This window comes from Dufourea novaeangliae, unplaced genomic scaffold (genome assembly GCF_001272555.1).
Source record: "Dufourea novaeangliae isolate 0120121106 unplaced genomic scaffold, ASM127255v1 scaffold124, whole genome shotgun sequence".
Taxonomy (NCBI): Eukaryota; Metazoa; Arthropoda; class Insecta; order Hymenoptera; family Halictidae; genus Dufourea; species Dufourea novaeangliae.
Window position 1 is genome coordinate 4,116,173 of NW_015374010.1, and position 19,787 is coordinate 4,135,959.

The 19,787-nt window shown below is 35.6% G+C and overlaps 1 protein-coding gene across 1 annotated transcript; it reads right to left on the reverse strand.

Annotated features, from left to right (window-relative positions):
• Positions 1-8,238: 8,238 nt before the first annotated feature.
• LOC107188473 (sodium- and chloride-dependent GABA transporter 1-like) lies at positions 8,239-15,028 on the reverse strand. The gene is given in 11 exon segments (XM_015576767.1): positions 8,239-8,376; positions 8,865-9,035; positions 9,572-9,775; positions 10,221-10,373; positions 11,204-11,420; positions 12,089-12,255; positions 12,258-12,372; positions 12,973-13,108; positions 13,522-13,650; positions 13,824-13,958; positions 14,728-15,028. Coding segments are annotated over 11 exon segments (1,866 nt in total).
• Between the last annotated feature and the right edge of the window lie 4,759 nt (positions 15,029-19,787).

Consider the following 19,787-nt stretch of genomic DNA (forward strand, 5'->3'; position numbering starts at 1 on the left):
CACGTTACAATTTTCAACTCTAGAAACGTGTGAATCGCACGAAAATGAGGAGAATTAACAACGACACGGTGGGCATGAAGTGGTTGAAACGCAATTCCCGAACGGAACCGAATAATCGCGAGGGCGAGGTTGAGTCACGCGATGCACGGCGTAATCGATGATTTGTCCGGGCGTGAAAGAGAAATTAGAAATCACCTGTGGATACGTCGTGTGTCAAACTCGCCGCCAATGGTGTAGACAGGCTTCTGGCGTTCGACGCACGACGAGCACCAATCAAGCATACGGTTCCCTGTAGCGTTTACATCGTACTTGAAAATCCGATTCTTATTACCTATAAATTGACTTTATCGTCGGACAGGACAGGAAACATCGTTCACGTGTAAGCAGAGCGGTGAAAATTGAGACGCTAAGCGCGTTTAAATAAAAGTAAACGATCAAAATTGGATATTATCTAGATAATACAGTATTTATATAATAATTCGAATAAAAGATATTTTGCATTTATTCGTTATTCGGACGCACCGAATGTGTAAATCTTTCAATAAAGAAGAGATACAAATGAAAACTTAATTTCATGCTACGAATAAATACGTATTTACAACAATCAAACGTAATTCTGTCATTCTTGATTTGCGTCCTAGTTTTGCATCTAGAATTCACCGTTTAAAATTGTCCCACGTTTTTATTCACACCCTGTATACAGATTGTTTTCGCTTGAAGCTCATACGAATTTATTCCTACCATTTTAAAATGTATTTCTTTTCTTTTTTTCATTAATTTACTATTCCTTTTTAGGGTGGTACATGCTTAGTTCTAAGATTTTTAAAAATTTCGTAATACTGTGATTTTAGTAATAAATAAAAAAAACTCGATTATATACAGTTTCGAAAACACTGTAATTTTTGAAAAATTACAAATCTTACATAAAATAAAGATATTAAACACGCTCTCTTACAGTATTGGACAAATGTTTTCGGACAACCATCTTTTCCTGTAATATTTGAATTAGGGATACCACTGATGTTATATTAAGTAATCAACGTCTGACTTGCCTAATTGCTGTTTTCTTAGGTCGACCTCACTTCGACATATTTTCTAAGTGAGCTCGTTGTACAAATTGTTTTATTATTGAATGTACCGTCTACTTCGGGATGTCCACACATCGAGAAACTATGCATTTTGACACTCCATTTAAACCGTCTATGATTTTTTGTTTGAAAACGTTTATCAAACGTTTGCCTTCTACCATCTTAGAATATAAAAAGTGAAGATGTATGATGTTTTCATGAAATTCATACTTCACATTACAATTGTTCATATAAATGAAACGTCCAAATTCCTTTATCTAGCTAAGTACAGTAAATCATCGATGAGTGTTCAAAACCTCCTCGACACTGAGTGTTCAGACGTTATCCCCACCACAGATCTGGCTTAGGTATAAAGATTCGATAACTGAAACTTTCCGAAGGTCACTCCGGAAAGTGACCTTGACAACGTATGCCAAGGTCAAGCTCAACAGAGCTGCATCCCTTAACTTCTACCGAAAAACGTCTGTGCCCAAATTCATTCGTCCGACATTGTGTATTAATGCAACTTAAAGGCTATAATGTGTGTTATAATTCTTTCAAATTTCTATATTTTAAATCGTACCAAAGTTGAACATTTTCCATCGTTGTAGGATCGTTTTGTCCCATCGGTGGCGACGTACGATAGTCGAGGGCTAATCAGTGAAGTTCGTATGCTTTGTGGTCAGCGTCCAACGAGCCACAGTCATCGAACACGACCTCTGCATTTTCAGGCCACCGTTTCCCGAAGCGGAATCCTCGAAGACCCTTTGGGCAACGTGACGCTAGTTTAGGGCGTGATCCTGTACCTTACGGCGTCGCCATGACAACACCCTTTGCACTCGCTTCTGTTTCAAATAATGTAGTTCGCAGGCCGAAGAATGCAGTTAAGGTGAACCCCTCCGGTTCCCCATCCCCAAAAAACCGGCATCCCTTGTGCGTGCGTGGTTGGGATTCGAGTCGGCGGAATAAAGGGCCCCGGGAATCCCAGAAGAACCCTCTTCAATTAATCGTAGTTAGCGCCGGAGCCTCCGCGAACATAAACGGACCCGGCTATCCCGAAGATTGTACACGCCTTTTGACGGGAAAATCCAGAGCAAACATTTCACTCTGTCGACGAGAATGATGAAGTAATATTTATTGAATTAAAGGATTTCAATTCTGAAGAATGGGGATTAATTAACGCTAGAATTACCAAAGCAGTGAAAATTACTGGTTCGCAAATTCTTACAGGAATTATTAAAATGTTACAATAGTGTGCTGTCTGAGATTCTTTACAATTTTTCCTGCGATATACAGGGTGTAACAAAAATTTTTGAGGACCCTGAAATAGCTTTTCCTTAGCATAAATGTTATACGAGGCTTTGTTAACGAGATATTAACGAAAAACCTCGACCAATCAGGTCAGGGTCATCGAATGTGGCTGCTTTTCGGAAGTTTATTCCGAAACGATAACGAAAAATAACGTTCAGCTGGTTATTAAAAGTGTTACAAAGTTAGTCATTGTCGGATTATTCATCTCTCACACTGCTAATTTTTGAGAGGATCATAGATATGAAACAGAGTGTAGCATTGAATGGTTATGTTTATATTAGGTTTATATTTTATTAAGATTGTAATATTTTTCAGCACTTACGTTGTTCGTTCGTCAACGATCGATTGTCATTTTTGTTAGTGGAATTTTCGTTTAGAATGTCCCCTTGCATCGTGAACTTACAGTTTCGAGCATATTTCAATTTTTTTAGAATAAAACGACAGCCAATTTCATTTGATTTCTACAGGGAGTATCCTTGGGCTGTTTATTATTTCACCTACGTACCACAGACCATCATTCATTTGGGACACACTTCCCTCGATGGGCACTGTTCGAGTTTCGTGATATCGCTACAAAATCTGTCGCACGCACCCTAACAGTGACGCATCGGACAAAATCAAGACGTATTCTTAATCTTTGCCCTCTATGAAAAATGGTTTCGAAATAATCTTCTAAGTTATCGACAATCCTACGATTTTGTAAATGGAATGTTACTGATAGATATACATTCTACAGAGTCCATACTTTCGGAAAATGCACAAAAAATCGTTAGAAGAAAAATGACCTAATGAGTTGCCACAATATACTAGGAAAAGAACAATTAAAAATATCTTCGAAAAATTTTAACTCGGAGTTATGGAATTTATTAAAAAAAAAATTGTAGCTTTTTATGATAAGTTTATAAATACTTTTATGTTTCGTTTGGAAACATCTATAGAAACTATTTACAATTATTTTAATCTAAAGTATCTGTTTAATGTAATATCAAGTAGTATTAGGAAGCGTTCATATCAGTAATAGTTTATAGTATATGTATACTATCGTAGTATATAGCATCACCTTCTCTTCGCTTGCTGAATTCCGCTTTTACTGCATTAACAACATAGAGTTTCGTTAAAAGTTTAAAAACCGAAACATGGTAATGTAGAGAAAACCGTTCCGATAAAAGAAACAATGTAGCCTGGGAAAAGGAAGGGCGAGAACTAAAACCGTAGTTCGAAACGACGAGATAAAAGAATATTTAGAAACTAAATTCAGAGAGAAAGTCAACGTTTAGGTTAGTTTGGTTCACCAGTTGTTTGAGGCATTCACAAATCCAGTCTGCCCTGTATTTTAACCGTATGCAAACTTTAGAAATATTTTAAATACTTTTACAGAATAGTTAAACACATTTGTGACGTTAATTCTACGATACTTTACTTAAACTTATATTTTTGTTGCACTCAACTGTTATCTAAAATTTCGATCAATTTTATAGAAATCGTGAGCTTGGTTAAAACAGTGTATATTACCACGAAAAAGGACGTTAAAGTGTATAACATCTTGTAAAAAATATTGATTTGTCGAAGTCAACGATTCAGGATAATACGAACACTTCTGTGACTCAACTTTTTTCCATTTATTTTATTTACTTTACAAGTACATTCACCTGTTCCTCCGTTGTACTACTAATGTCAGTACACTTTCTAAATTGGTCGATAAAAGACTAATTCAAATAGAGATAAATTTTTTTATTAAAGGTTCTATGTAGGTTCAAAATGAAATAGAAGCTTTATTAGTTTTCGTGAAAGTTTTTGCTGTATTATGTTTCGCACATTCATCTTTGCCATAGATGTATAATTAAAATTTTTTAACCGAACTAAGAAACGTAAAAAAGTTAACGGTCTTATTCTTACCGTTAGTACAAAAATACGATAATTGAAACACTTATTGTGAGTTTAGTTCATCAAAATTACCTTCGATAAATTAAAATTTCATTGTAGAAACTATTATTAACATAAATTACCCTCAATTCTGTATGATAAAATAATTTCAATGAAATTATGTTCAATTGCTTCTAATTCTTTCAAATTTCTGTGTACAGCACAGTACTATAAAGTTTAAGGAATTAAATAATCTTCCATTTAATGTAAATCAAATGGAATTTCATTTCACGTAAAGGTCGACAGTACTTATCTCGTGAATTCACAGCAGGCGCGACTGTTGGAAGTACTTGCGCCATAACAATGGGACAGTAAAATATAAACAAACGTCGTATAAAGCTTTCAGACAATTCTTAATATCGTACAACATCAACAATCGTTTTAAAACTCGGTAAATAGTATACACCAGTCGCTTGTAGCTTATATACGATTAAATTATAAATTAAAACGCTCGAACGTATTTAGGCCCGCTTTAATATTTGCTCCTTGAATCACGAGAAACTTGGTTTTCCTTATTTCATTTTTACGATTAATTTCGTGTGTCATAATTATTGTGCACAGTGCTCCAATGATTTATTTCATTAGTGCCATATGGTACTCTGCTAGGACCGGCAAAGATCATTGAAGCATCTCGTACAACCAAGTGCATTAACTTTAGGCCAGAATAAAAGAAATAAACAATTTCGCGTGTTCTCATGAGCCACGTGTACCTCATCTATATTTACTACAGGCGTGAAAACTAACTGTGCATCCGGGTAATAAATACAAATCAAGAATAAACGGTTTATGCTACGTGTCCACATCAAGACAACCGTCGAATATAACATTTTCAAGTCCACACCTCAGATAGACGCCTTGAAAAATAAACAAATGACCAACCGTATTTAATACATTTTGCGATAATGTTGCTAAAATAAACGTTGAATAGTTGAGTTTTCAATAAATTTCCAAAGAAACACAAGAATGTCTCGTTTCATAGCAATACGACGTTCGCCATTAGTCTCGAATTAAAAAGATTAGAGGGATCGTTAGTTTAAGGAAGTCTAGTTTTCACCACAGTGATCGACACAGCTGAGATGGAACCTTCTCGCGTCACGTGTCCAAATACTCACGATGATCAATCTCTCCAGTGAAAACGATAGAATATAGTATTCCTCTCTAGCGACACAAATCCCTAAATTCGAACTGAATGTTTCGTCTTTTTTTAAATAAATCCCACCAAACGTGGTCGAACTTTCTTTTTCCGATCGGATAAACTTTCCTTTTGTTTGTTGAACAATATTAATTGGTCGTTAGAATTTCACTTGTACGAAATACTGACAGAGAGGTCTCGAATAATGAATACTGAATAGTCCCTTCGTAACACATCGCAACGTTACGCTTACATAACAATTTCCCGACGAGGCTAACTACTGCATCGTCTTATTCCTCTATAAACTTACATCGACATGGGATTTACAAATCTTCGGTGAACGTCTACGCTCGAAACCAGCTTTTTTTTTAGGAACCCTCAGAGGGTCGAGGCTCATGTAACAAAGAGTGAAATTAGTATCTCGACCTGCTAATCTCTAGTAAGTGCTGTGTAATCGTAAGTTTCTGTGAGGCTACAACTGAACATTTTCCTTAACCCCATCGCTATGAAACGTTTAACATCGATTAATTCGAAAAATAAAACATTAGGTGTACCAGGGCATTGTACAGTGATCCACTGTTTTTTCGAAACTGTGTTTTATCCATATTTCGATTTCCATTAGCTGTTTGGCAGGTGGCGAACCTCCTTCTAGCCTTTCAGTTAGACGAACTAATTGTAAGATCGGAATATATGTGCTAATAATTCAATGCATAGAGTTACAATAAAACAGAGACTGCTGTAATTCACGTTACAATTATCTTATCACTGTATCTTACACATTTGCATATATCATGAACGCATAAATTCCACTGTTAATCATAATCCACTATTTTTCTTTCGACAAAAAAACACATTTGAAATTTTTATTATCACGTTTTTTTTTTCGATAATGTGGTGCAAATTGTTGAAGAACCTGACGAATAATTTTCTTCGAAATAAATATTGATCTTGTTAAAAAAAAAGAACAATGGATTATTTATTGGTACACCTAATAGTATAAAATTTGGTAAAAATAATGTGTTGCTATTTTCATTGCTTTCAGTTTTGGTTAGAAATCGAGCGACAGCGATTCCATTGAGACACGATATTTTATTAGCAATTTAACATATTTCTCATCAAATTAGAAAAATCTGTCGAATGAATCGTTAAAAGAATTTTTCTCTGGATATAAAAATTGCTAATTCTGAGCAAAGTGAATTTTGTAAATTGAATTTATCGCAAAATTTTGTTCATTGAGCAGTACATTCAAACAATAAGAAAAGTTGTACGAAATTTTGCTACTTCAGAAAATTCAAAGGAATATTTCTTTTTCGAATTGTTCGTTTTTTCCTTTAATGTTCGAACGATTCATGCAGCGATCGAAGCGTTACACTTCTCAATATATTTCTGAATTATATTCTTTGTCATCAGATACAGTGATAGATGAGAAAGATGACAATTTCTGTAGTGACTATTCTGATGACAGTAATATAGCTCGAATAAGAAAGAAAATTAGACAATTGATTACATCTAGTGACAGTGATACGCAAGATCGTAACGAAAGTAGACGGACATGTCGCTCCGCTTGTTACAATGCGTTACGACCAGCACTTCCACTTCTGCCGAAAAGTCTCCGACCGCTAAGAGTTAATTACAAATCTTTTGAAAAATTTCTAGAAATTTCAGTTTTAGTTTCCTTCAAACAAAAACGCTTTAAAACCGCTAAAGTAGAAAAATCCCTTAATTTTAATCCAAGACCGCAAACAATACGCAGTGAATACGTCCCTTAACTTGTCGGTGCTTTTTTGCTCTAAGAATATGTTCTTTCTCGCATAAAACCAGCCAAGCTGTCAACTAAACTATGTTCCCTTTCAATAACCTGTTGTACGAGCATCGCGAGCCATATCACGATGAAAAAATAGACATCTTCGACTCGTCCTCGTAAAAGGTCATCTGAAAACTAGCGCCTGTAGTTCGCTATCGTGGCACTTAAGTTCGACGTTGTCGACTAACTTCTTTCCGCCATCAGCCTTGTTTCCTGTCTAAGCATGTTTTACATGGTACCAGTATTTAATATAAGAGGAACGAGGTCGGTGTTTTGGTTACAGCGGTCGTTATTGTTTCGTTGCCAACGGACACCTTCGCGTGTCGATATCTCACCATTTCTATTTTTTCTTTTTTACGTGAATCCATTTTAATCCTTAACTATAGACCACTCGTGTCAGAGACGGAATTTTAATATTTCTTTCACTGGCACAATCTAACGGAGAATTGTGGAAGCTCTAGCGTTTGAGTACCTTCAATTTACAGTAAGCAAAGTAATGGAAGAAGAAGTTATGAAAAATAATATTCAGTTGATTGTTAAAAGTATTACGATGTAGTCACCGTCGGAGTATCCATTTATGAGAGTCAAGGGAAGAATAAGATTTGGAGGTAACGCACTACGAACTTCGATTTGAATGAAATTGATTTACAGTGAATTATTGACTGGGGTTTATGTATTGCTGCTAGTCTCTCTTACACCTTGAAACATCAGTTCAGTGCAAAAGTTTTGATGGATTTTTTGCAGATGATATAGTAGGCAGATTTATTATCGAAATTGAAAGAAATTTGTATCCTTAATGTCACTTGTGAAGAAAAACAACGAATAGAGAGAAGGTCGTTTTGAGTCGTTTCGAGAGAAATGTTTGAAATCTGTTTGGTCGACGATAGAACGATCACTCTTCGCTACCAACCGGCCTCGTGTCTTGAATCCCGTTAGAAATACTACAGTTACGGCAATTACAACCTACTTAGGAATAGAAAAAAAAACGTTATTCACGCGAATCATGTTTGACTCAGGAAACTGTTGTTTTTAGTGATTAAACCGGCGCTGCTCTCGGACATCGGTATCACTGCGGACTTCTCGCCTTTCGGTAACTTCGGATGCAGTTTTATGTTTGGCTTCAAGCCTTTCAGGATGTTCTGAAAATGATGAGAAACATTTTTTTGTTTTCGAAGACGCTTTCCGACTGTAGGATTCCTTTTTGGAATCATTAACTTATTTAGAAGACTCAATATGGTATTCTATCGCATTGTTTAATTTTTGCCGTTAGACGGATACATTCTTGAAAATAAAATTTATGAATTGTTTAATGAATATTCCTTTATATTTATGCACTATTTCGTTAATTTATTTTTTTTAATTTTCCTGTTTTTCAAGAAACAACTATGTGCAAAAAATATTTTTTTCTGTGTAAAAGACATAAGTTTAGGTCAGAAGGAGTTAAACTGTATTAGTGTACATAAGAATTGCAAGACTGAGAAAGATTATTCCATTAATTTTCGGCAATTACGACGACGATGAACCATCGAAATTAAAATTAAAGCGACAATGAGAAAATGGATTACAATTTAATTTCTTATAGTAAGTACTGATAAACGTGGTTCATTGTTATATGGATGTGTCTCACCTCTTTTATTGATCCTGGTGTTACAAGAACGTAATAGAGAGCGTAAACTGGTATCCAAATCATGGATGACAAACTCAGACACATTCCCACGATTTCCGCCCATGTTGGGTACTCATAATCGCTTCCGTATTTCAATGGTTTGTATTGTACACATTGGAATACAAAGATAAACTGGAACAAAGAAAAATAATTTAACGAGGTGGGATCAAATCTGAAATTTATGAAATATTTGTGTTTCTTTTTTATAAAATGTAGCAGAATGAATTGTAAAATTCAATGTTCTTCGAACTAAAAGTGAAATTTTATATTGCTGAATATACAGAATGAAAGAAGTGTTTAATTATTTCACAATTGTTTGGATTAACGGTTGTAGAAATATGTTAGTTGTGAGAGAAATAATTACCATATGAAATTTGCAAAACACGAATTAAGGTGGATTTATATTATCCGTATCCGACGCGTGACGGTTCCGTATCATGAAGCTTCATCGTGTTTTTACCAAAAACAAGAGCATTACTGTCTATACCCATATAGGATATTGTACAAGGAGATAATATCTATACTATAGATGTATCTGTATGATTACAAATGCTGAACTACAACTTTATCAGAATAAATCGATTCCAGCACTTTTCGTTCGACTCAATTCAAACTTCAAAACTCAGTCATCTGTTAGTTTCTGTTAGAAATATAAATTCCATACTTACGACCATGATTACTGGCGCGAACACCACCCAGCATATATACCAAAATTTATTCATTCGTATGCCCATCATCTGGTGTATGCAGTCACAGAACTTCTGCGCCCCGAAGATCCACGATATCGCAATCGTTTGGAAGAAACAGACCCAAAGAATCGACATACCGCTAGCAGAGTAGAAATCCATCAGTTGAAATATGTAAACTCCACCCTGGAAGAAGCACCAAACGATGTAGATCAATTTTGGTGATGTGATGAGAAATGAAAAGAGAAACTTCGTTTTAACTCAAAAACGAAAATTTAATGGTCTTCAATGTTTCCTTTAAATGGGAATTGTAAATTGCAATAATATAGCCAAATTTGTCAAATATAATGACTTATAGTTAATATATAGTAAAAGAAAATAATAATTAGTAAATACTGACTAGTTCAGAAATAGTACATTCTAGACTGAAACAGACACTATACACGTAAAGTTATTTAAACTAGCAAAAGTTGTACATTTCGTTGGTTTTGTTACACAATATTATTATGTAAAATTTTAACTATTTTCATGAACAGTTTCATAGAATAAAATTGAAATTCATAAATTTCTTCTTGATTAATTGAAATGCGAATTGAATGTAATCGCGTGATTCAAAGATTGGAATACTAACATTTGTCACCATAGGAATTCCCAAGGCGAACATCATAACGCAGATAGCGATGGTGAACTTGTTTCTATGTGGTCGAAGGAGATCAGGCCAGTTATCAACCATGCCAGTAATAAACGATTCTACGATGCAGAATTCACTGTCGATTCCAAGTATCTGTAATAAACCGAACAACAGTGATTTTTAAAAGTATGTTCAAAGATAAGTTTTCAATAGCTGACAATCTTTTGAAAACGTTGAACAAACATACGGACGAATATACATATGTATATAGTAGAATGGGACTTATGGTATATGAGAAAATGGGTTGATTATTTATGTTTATTTTTATACCTATTAGTTTTAATTAAAAATATAAGAAATTTTTTGTCATATAATACTATGGCAGCAAAAACATTCATTTTAAAAATTCATTGGGAGTACCTCTCCACTCGATTGAATGAGACTAGGAAACATGTCTGATAAATACTGGCTACTTCTACTTGCTGTAACCATTTTCATTGACCCAATCATATTCCCATTTCTTTAACCGTGTTACAATCTTGCAAGTCATTCAAATCTAAGTGCAGAGAAACCTTTCTAGATCTGCAAACAATACAAAGACGTATATAGGCAGAAAGAAATTACTTTGAAGGTGATCCTATGTAATTATTGGTAACATTCTCGTGACAGCACACACTTCCCTCATTGAGTGTAACTTCACACCTATATATTTCGCGTAAATCCCACTCCCATAACATCGGCACGTTTTGCTTAATTTTTCTCGGTATTTTATGAAATAGAAAAAGACTGCACTGAATCCATCTCAAAAATCACGAAATCATGGTCATCCAAGTGTTAAAATGAATAATAAATGATTTACACATAAAGTTCGCAAACTTTATGAACAGACCGTGTATGTAAAATCTGAACAATATTCGTAAACAAACATTGATCACAGAGAAAGCGTTATGTACACTCCGTCGCTCAAGTTAATTATTCCTTACGAGCAGCATGACGAAGAAGATAATGGCCCACATGGAAGCGCCAGGAAGCTTCAGGACGACCTCGGGATACGTAAGAAACACCAAACCCGGCCCGCTTTTGACTACTTCGGACACTTCGGTACCCTGCTCGGAAGCGATGTGACCCAATATGGAGAAGGTCACGCAACCAGCCAGAAGACAAGTCAAGGTGTTCACTATACAAGTGATCAGTGCATCTCTGGAAGACAAAACTCACATTTTCATAGATTTCGGTGTGCACCACCAAGTTGACTTCATATACAGGTTGTCCCGCAAAGTGTACACTTCATCCAACTGGAGGAATAAGTAAAAATGACCAAAACGTTCGCGTGCTAAGCCCAGCTATAAATTCCTTTATATTTTGTGTAACGTCTGCCATTCGTTAACAAAAAAAAACGATTAAACTTTACTTTCCCGAGAAAGTAAAGTTCAGCCAAGATTTTTCGCGGCAAAAGCGGCCATTACTATTATCCCGAGTGATTCACAAAAAAGAGAACACCTAAATATCTCCGTTAGGATTGCACATAGAAGAAAATATGGAAAAGGAAAGTTGTACTGTTCTCGAAAGCAAATATGATGATTTTTTTAGTCCAAGGTCATTCGAAGGTCATAATATACCACATTGTCGAACTCATCTTGACATCAGTTACTACTCTATGAAATTAAAAATATATAGTTCAATTTAAAATACCATCGATGAGCTCCACGAAACCTTGAAGACAACAACGATCAGGAAATTTTTTAACAGTACAACTTTATATTTTCTTCTGTCTTCAATCCTAACGACGATATTCAGGTGTTCTGTTTCTCGTGAATCACCCGGTATACACCTGGTGAGAAATCTAGTAGAGTCTGGGGGATGCTTACTTGTAGCAATTATGATGGAACTTATTGTACGACCCCAAAGCAGGCAGAGCTCCGGTACCAATACTGTACGCGAAGAATATTTGCGTGGCCCCGTCGATCCATGGGCCGGGCGATAGCAACTCCTTCCATCTGGGCGTGACGTAGTATAGCAAACCGTCGCAGGCGCCCAACCACGCCGGATGATAAAGTAAACGAGCAGCCAGCCGACAATCAGACAACCCAACAGCTCCCATTGTATCCCACCGATGCTTTCGATACCGGAGGTGATCCCAAGAACTCGTCGTCTAAAATTTCGAAGTTATATCACGAATTATCGGGAAATGTATGTCTTCCGACAGTGGATACTTCCTCGTCCGGCCACGCAAAAACCGACCACGCGGCGTTCCGCTCGGTCGCGGTCCATTTTTTTTTTTTTTTTCGATTATCGAAGTTTTTTAATCACACCTTCTCGTCACGAGTTTCAGGAATCACACTTCATCGCGTTTTCGAGATACCTCGCGTGAAATTCCATTTGTACGATTGTAGTAATGAGATTATCTTAAATAATTCTTTTTAAAGAAATTAACACAATAAAATAAATTGAAGTTACTGGTAAAAACTTCTTTCAACATGATACTATTAATTCATCATATCGTGTCAGTACCTGTCGAATGGACCTTGAATTTGATTTTTACAAAAAAACAGAAAAAACCGATTCCTGGAATGTACGTTAAATGATGTTCGTCCCAAAAGAATTAATCCTTACATTAAATCGTAAAGTAACAAAATCGATTTCTTAAACTAAATGTGTGTGCTTATCATATAATCGATTTCTTCATTGATGCACAATCAATTTAACCGTCTATAATTTCTTAAATGCTTACATCTACAAAACTGTTACTTACTCCCAATATTCTTCGACGGGTGTGGTGTGATGTAATGTGCTATTACTTATTGAATTCGTACTGTTAGCATTCACATCGTGTAAATGATCAGTAGAGTTGGAAGCATCGTAACATTTATCACTGTTCCACCAATTGCCTACAAAATCATGAAACTTCCCATTAGCAACACAAACTACCGTCTATAAAGAAATTTAAGAAACTGTATTTAGTTACATAGGATGGATGAGAACAGATGATGCAACCGAGCACATAATTATTCTTCAGAATCATTATGTATTTCATAAAATTATTATTAAATTATGATTAACGTTACTAGTAGTCTATTCTTTCATGCCAAAATCCACCAAAACTGTTGCACTGACTTAATATTATGTGTCACTCCATGTGTTAACAAAATGTGGTCTCCATCCCTTATTTGGAAGACTGTTTATACTTAAGGGACAGAGACTAAAAGAAACTATTATAATTCCTATGTGAAATTTTATCGAAATCAAACATTATCACCGTTCGCATCCTCTCTATTTAATTTTATGCAACTATATTACTAACCACAGCCATTCCAAGGTACCCCAGGTATGTTCACAAAGGTACTTATAAGGTAGAAAAGTGTCCAAGCAATTATGATACAATAATACACGTCTAGGAAGAACACAATCGTCATTGTGGCATATCCAACCCCTGGAAAAGATTATAAAATTAAATACTGAGTACGGCAGCACTATTAAAATTAAGGAGACTTAATTACAATAATGTTGGAGCATAAATCACGATAATTAAGATCACAATATGTGATTATCGTTATTACTTTTACCCATAAAAAAGGTAAGCTATTTTAAATTCAAATAACGCACCTTGCAACAAAGGACACAGTTGTCCTACGAGGGTCATCCCTCCAACGCCGAGGTATTGACCAATAGCAACTTCTTGGAAGAAGATGGGAATCCCACAGAACACCATAGCGATGCCATACGTGATAAGAAACGCTCCTGCAATTGACCATTGATTTTGATATGGTTCGACCCACATAGCTCAAATACACCATTGAATGTGTATTCATCACGGATGCATTGTGCACACAATTTAATTACTCGGTACGGGGCACGACGCAACTCGAATACTTGATTATTGACGCACATCCGTATCTTTGTTAACCATAATCAATTATCCTTGTATATTAGGAACATTCTAATGAACACCGTGTGACCCCCGATACGTATAATTATCTGCCGTTCCATTTTCATGGCATTGTGTACGATCGGTACATCCAGTTTAACAATAGCTGAACGAGTCGAATAATTTAAGAAGGATGAATGATAATCACAGTGGCATTGTGTTTCTCGAGGACGAATATGCCTGACATTCTTGCGTGAATGGAGTTAACGAATCCTGACAAAAGTGACGTTAGTTCAATAAAATTTTAGACATTCGCAAGATTTTGTGTCATCATTAGACTTATGTATTTTGTACATACGCAAATATACTGAGCACATAAAAATAATGTCTTTGACAAAAATTCTATAAAATTTGATATATTTTATTACCCTTTCGGTATAAACTTTGTATTCAATAATTCAAAGTCGAGTAAATATAACCAGTTTCACTGCATAATTTTAGAATTTTCCAAATTTTGTTGCACAGTCTTGTTATTAAATTACAATTAAAATTATTATCAGTTAACTCTTTTAGAGCAAGACCAATTAAAACTTCTGCACTGACGCAATGTTTATAATGTTCGTAAACAACCCCTGAACTTACCGCCGCCATTTTTGTAGCACAAGTAGGGGAAGCGCCAGACGTTTCCCAATCCCACGGACACGCTGATGCAAGAGAAGAGGAAGTCGAGCTTATTGTCCCATCCACCCCGTTCTGTGTCCTCCTCTCGGTTCCCGACTTCCGTCACTTTGCCCTGCGGCGACGAGACGGTCATCTTCGGAACAGCCCGCGATGATTCTCTCCTCTTCTCCGACCCGACTGACTTGGCCTTGAACTCTATGAAGGCTTGGTCCGCATCCACCTGGTCTCTATCCTCCCCCCAATAATACATCTTTTCAGCCATGATTCCTACAATCGCGAAAAAATGATTTATCGCTTAGAATCTCTATGATCTAATAAAACAGAGAGTCTCTCCTTGGGCCCCAGGGTACATGGGGAATACGACCACAAAAGGTTGCTTCCGTTGTTCTAGTTCAAAGATAATCGATTATAATCCCGACAGTTACGTAAAAGTGTCCTCTGCAAGCTGAATCATCTTCATGTCGAGTAAACACGCGATACTCGAAGATCATGTAACAATTTCATGTTTGCGTAATGTCTTTATTGCTCGCGTTTCGTGACGATAGGATTATGCGAGCAACTTTTGCTTCGTAAATTAAAAACGTTGGAGGGTATTTTTGTTTTAATAAAATTATGACATTAACTCTGCTGGTCTCCTCGGGTCGACATGGCTCGAGATGATGATCACATTTCGATACGTATTATGTTTTTAAATATTCGGTTTTAGTATCCAAGGTATTTAAATTTGACGTCTACTTTTTTCTTGTATTTTTCATTTCTTAGGAACAAATCATTTTAAGATTTGAAATAATTTCATTCTAAGGAATATAAACGTAAAGAATATCTGAGGAAAATAGCAGGGTTAAAATTAGATATTTCAATTTTCATTCTTATCAGAATCGTACAAAAATTTGCAGTTGAATTTTGAATGATCTAACGAGACATTGTTTCGTAAAAGAAGAACTTCCACGAAATATTAATTGTACTATCAATAATAATTAATAAAGGAGCACGAGTACTTTCGTTATGAGTACCTACGACTTTTAAAGTTTCATTATAATAGTTACTGTGAGATTTTATAAACTTTCAAAATTAGTTTTTAATTGATAATAAATTATTTTTGATAGCTTCATTGCATGATTCGTCGAATTCGATTTGAATGTTCTAACATGCGAACAAGCTGGAACGTTAAATTACCACCTAGTTTCCAGGAAATTCGAGGTAATGGGTACCAGTGTCTCTCGTTGTTGAAAGTAGAATCGATAAATAAATAGACGAGAATCGTGATGCAGATTTTATCGTAAAGTTTACAAAAAACTATGAATCATGCAAAATACAGAGAATATATTGAGTTTCTGTTCTCTGTTAATCTTTTTGCTTCATCTTACAGTGCCTTTTAAACGTAGAACGCAGTACCTGGAGATATTATCTAGGTTTCTACATATGTATATCTTGAATGAATTTGTATTCTTCAAATCCATTAACATAATTTAAAAATATTTAAAAATGATTCGTCAAATGAAAAATATATAAAATATAATTCGTAAACAATTGTATGTCGATTGATTAAGTAAATTATTTATTCCTGAGTGATTTTTTTTATATCCGAATCCAATAAGAAAGAAAGTAACCATTATTAAATTTACCTAGTATTGCTAAATTAAGAAAATACTAACCAAAAATGGTTTCAATGATTAAAACAAATATATTGATTGAAAATTGTCAGGTGACCTTCGTTTACTGGATGAAATGGCATTTTACGCAGTAATAAATTTGATTATCGATAATACGATCACACGCGACATGCAATTGTGTGTTAAACCACGGTATATAACATTCACAGATTACTTTTCCAATAGACTTTTCAATTTACATCCCCATTCCCCTGGCATTTTCACTGTGACCATTATCATCGTTAAAGCCTGATTCATTCGGGCCCCAGATTTCAATTGCTAAGCTTTTGTTCAAAACAGATCAAACAAATCAACAATATACAATTTCAAAACTGAAACAACTTATTACTGCAGCCAATTTCCTAAGGGTATTACTGTATATTAATTTCCAGGATATTACTGTTTATTTGGTGGACGTTCGTTGTGTTTGTAAATTATTTTCTTTCATTTTCATCATGAGAATGCGCGAAAAGTTTCCTATTTTAATGTGAATAATTAAAAAGGCTCGTAGTTGAAGATAGACGTAAGTTCCTATGATTCAAAAATTAACATCTTCCACATTCCATAGATAAATTAAAAAAAATAAAACATATCAGTTCTTTAATTTTTTTACTAAAATTAGTTCTTTTTATGTCCTTCAGTTTACTGTAAATTTTGTCTGCTCCTAAATGCTCTGTCTTTTTAATTCAATCTCCAATCACGCAGGCCCAAAACCAGCTTTGAATGAAAAGTTCCCCAACGTTAAAAAGTGATTCTGTTCTACCTAACACACGCGGCCCGCTACCCTTATTATTGTAGAACCGATTCAACGGGGCCGGGAGAGGGAGCACGTGTCGACGTTACCCGTACACGTGTGAAGTTCCCGCACATAATATGTGTATAAATAATACTCTATAAGTATAGTAGAATTCCATTTACTGAAACGAAATTTTAATTATTGCCCGATTTACTGAACATATTGACTCATTCTGTTCATTAAATACAACCATTAACGCCTTGTCCTATCATATCGAGTCAAACTCGTGTTGACGATTTCAAAATCGAATCAACAATGAAAAATATTGTTGGGTTTTTTTTGAGTCGACGCGAAATACCACGTCGCTGGCATTAATATCTAACTTTTACAGGAAAAATATAATTGTAAGAAGTACCGAATTCCTTTCGTTTCTGGGAAACTGTCGACAACGATGTAATCCTGGAGTCTGCAGACCTCAAGAAAATCGTAGAGCATGGGGTTAAACAATTCGAAGCAAAACCAGAATCAAATTTGCAATGTGTGCAAAATTCGAAGTAACACGGCTTTATGAAATCTACAACCCTCGGTTGTCACACCTGTTTTTTCGAACGTTGTTGTCACATTGAGTTATTCGACCCAAGCCAGCTTTCAATCAGATGCTGTTTAAAAACTGTCTATTAAATTAAGTCGCAAAAATTCGGTAAAATTTAATAAACAAATATCACGTGTAAAAAAATTCTTAAAGAAGTTCCGAAGAAAAATACTTTTAGGATACTTGAAATTACTACTACATGGCGCCAATAGTACCATCTTCAGTGATACCTCAGATATTTTACTTTAAAATCGAATTTTGGGTCATTTCGACCCAGTGTAACAACCGGGGGTTAAACAAACTTCATTACCTTTCTCTATAATTAATCAAAAATACATTTATCTTTCTTACAAATTGAGAATTAATTTACCAAGCATTACGAAATTATTATTCTCTCTATTTCATTGCAATGTTTATAGGATTTGAAACATTATTAATTACTAGACTGAGAATTTTATGAATTTATAGCCTACAAGGGTCTGTCAAATACAATAAAGGACCCAACTTTCATCAGATCCGATGGGTTTTCTACTTTATTACGAATGCAATATAATACTTGAGAAAAAAAAGAAATTCCTATATTTTCTTTTCTCTGTACGAAATGCTTTAGAAAATATAATTTCGCCTAAAAATTCGCAATCTATTAATTACTATAATCAGAGGAACGAGCAAAAGCACGATTGAATCCACATATTCGAACGTAAACTCCGGTTGTTCGCACGAAAACAAAAACACACTGATAATGGGGTAAAATCATTGAACTCCTAATATACGACCTTTTCTATCCCCCAACCGGTTCAAGTAAATGCAGTTCTCACTGTACACACGTTGGTGCGCGCGTGAGCGTCCTTACTTGTATACAAACACTCGCGCGCGCGCTACGGATGCTGAACGCAAAATCAATAACAAGGTTTCTGTCACGTTACGACAATGCACGTGAACGTAAAAAGCCTTTAATCGTAGACTCAAATATCTGTTTCCATCGTCGAGAAACGAGCTCGGTATGTTTACGTTGATCGTAATAGCATCGAAAGGACCAAATATATATTCATCCATTCGCTGGAAGCTGACGTGATCGTCGAAGAAGGGTAAGACTCGAGGATTCATGGGAATGAACATCGACGCGTACCTTATTATGACGTTCCTGGTTGGCCACGAGATCGACGTCGATCTCCCTGAAGAAATTCTCTTCGAAACGATCGTTAAGATTACAGTTTTCTTGGTGTTAATGCAGTTCACAGTTGATATTTACATCCTTCGAATCGATCGGATTCTCGCGGTAGAAAACAATCTGTTCACGCCCGTTTAGCGAGCGTCCAGAGATCATCGACCTTTATCCTCCTCGTTGCGTTTAGACGCGATCGTTGAGCTTTTCGGAGGAATCGATTAGACGAGAGTCGAAGATGCACCAATACGGGACAATAGAACGCACTTTACGACTGTTTAATGAAATTTTATTGCGCGTCGGATCGTTAAGTGTACCTCGTGTCGATCTACACCAGAAGGGATGTCGTGACAGAATAATGCTCCGTTGCAAGATGGGGAGTGTTACCCCCTTTGGAACGCATGCGCACGAAAGAAGTACCCCTCCCCTACCCTCTAGGGAGGTCGACCGAACTGTCAGGGGGGTTGGAGAATCTTCGGAAGTTCTCTTCGTTGGTAAATAATCGGAAGGGATGACGGGAACATTGTTTCTTGAATAATACGGTCTTTGCGCGACGACGTTTAGCGTCCTTGAGATTAAGCGTGTGATGGATAAACTCTGGTAACTTCAAGATAGTTTTTAGAAATTTTCTGGTAATTGCTAGTATTTATAAATTTTAATTTGCAACCACCGTTGTATTTATAGTAACATAAAAGACATCACATAGAATGGCTATTAAAAGAATCACTGTGTGAAAGAATAATATAATCGTGAAACGATATCGTCCCGAAGAGCAATATTCAAAAAATGGAAAATAGAATTTCATTCTTGCTCACGAAATAGTTTTTCTAGAAAATGAAAAACAATTGACTTCATTCCTGTAAAAATTATCTGTAT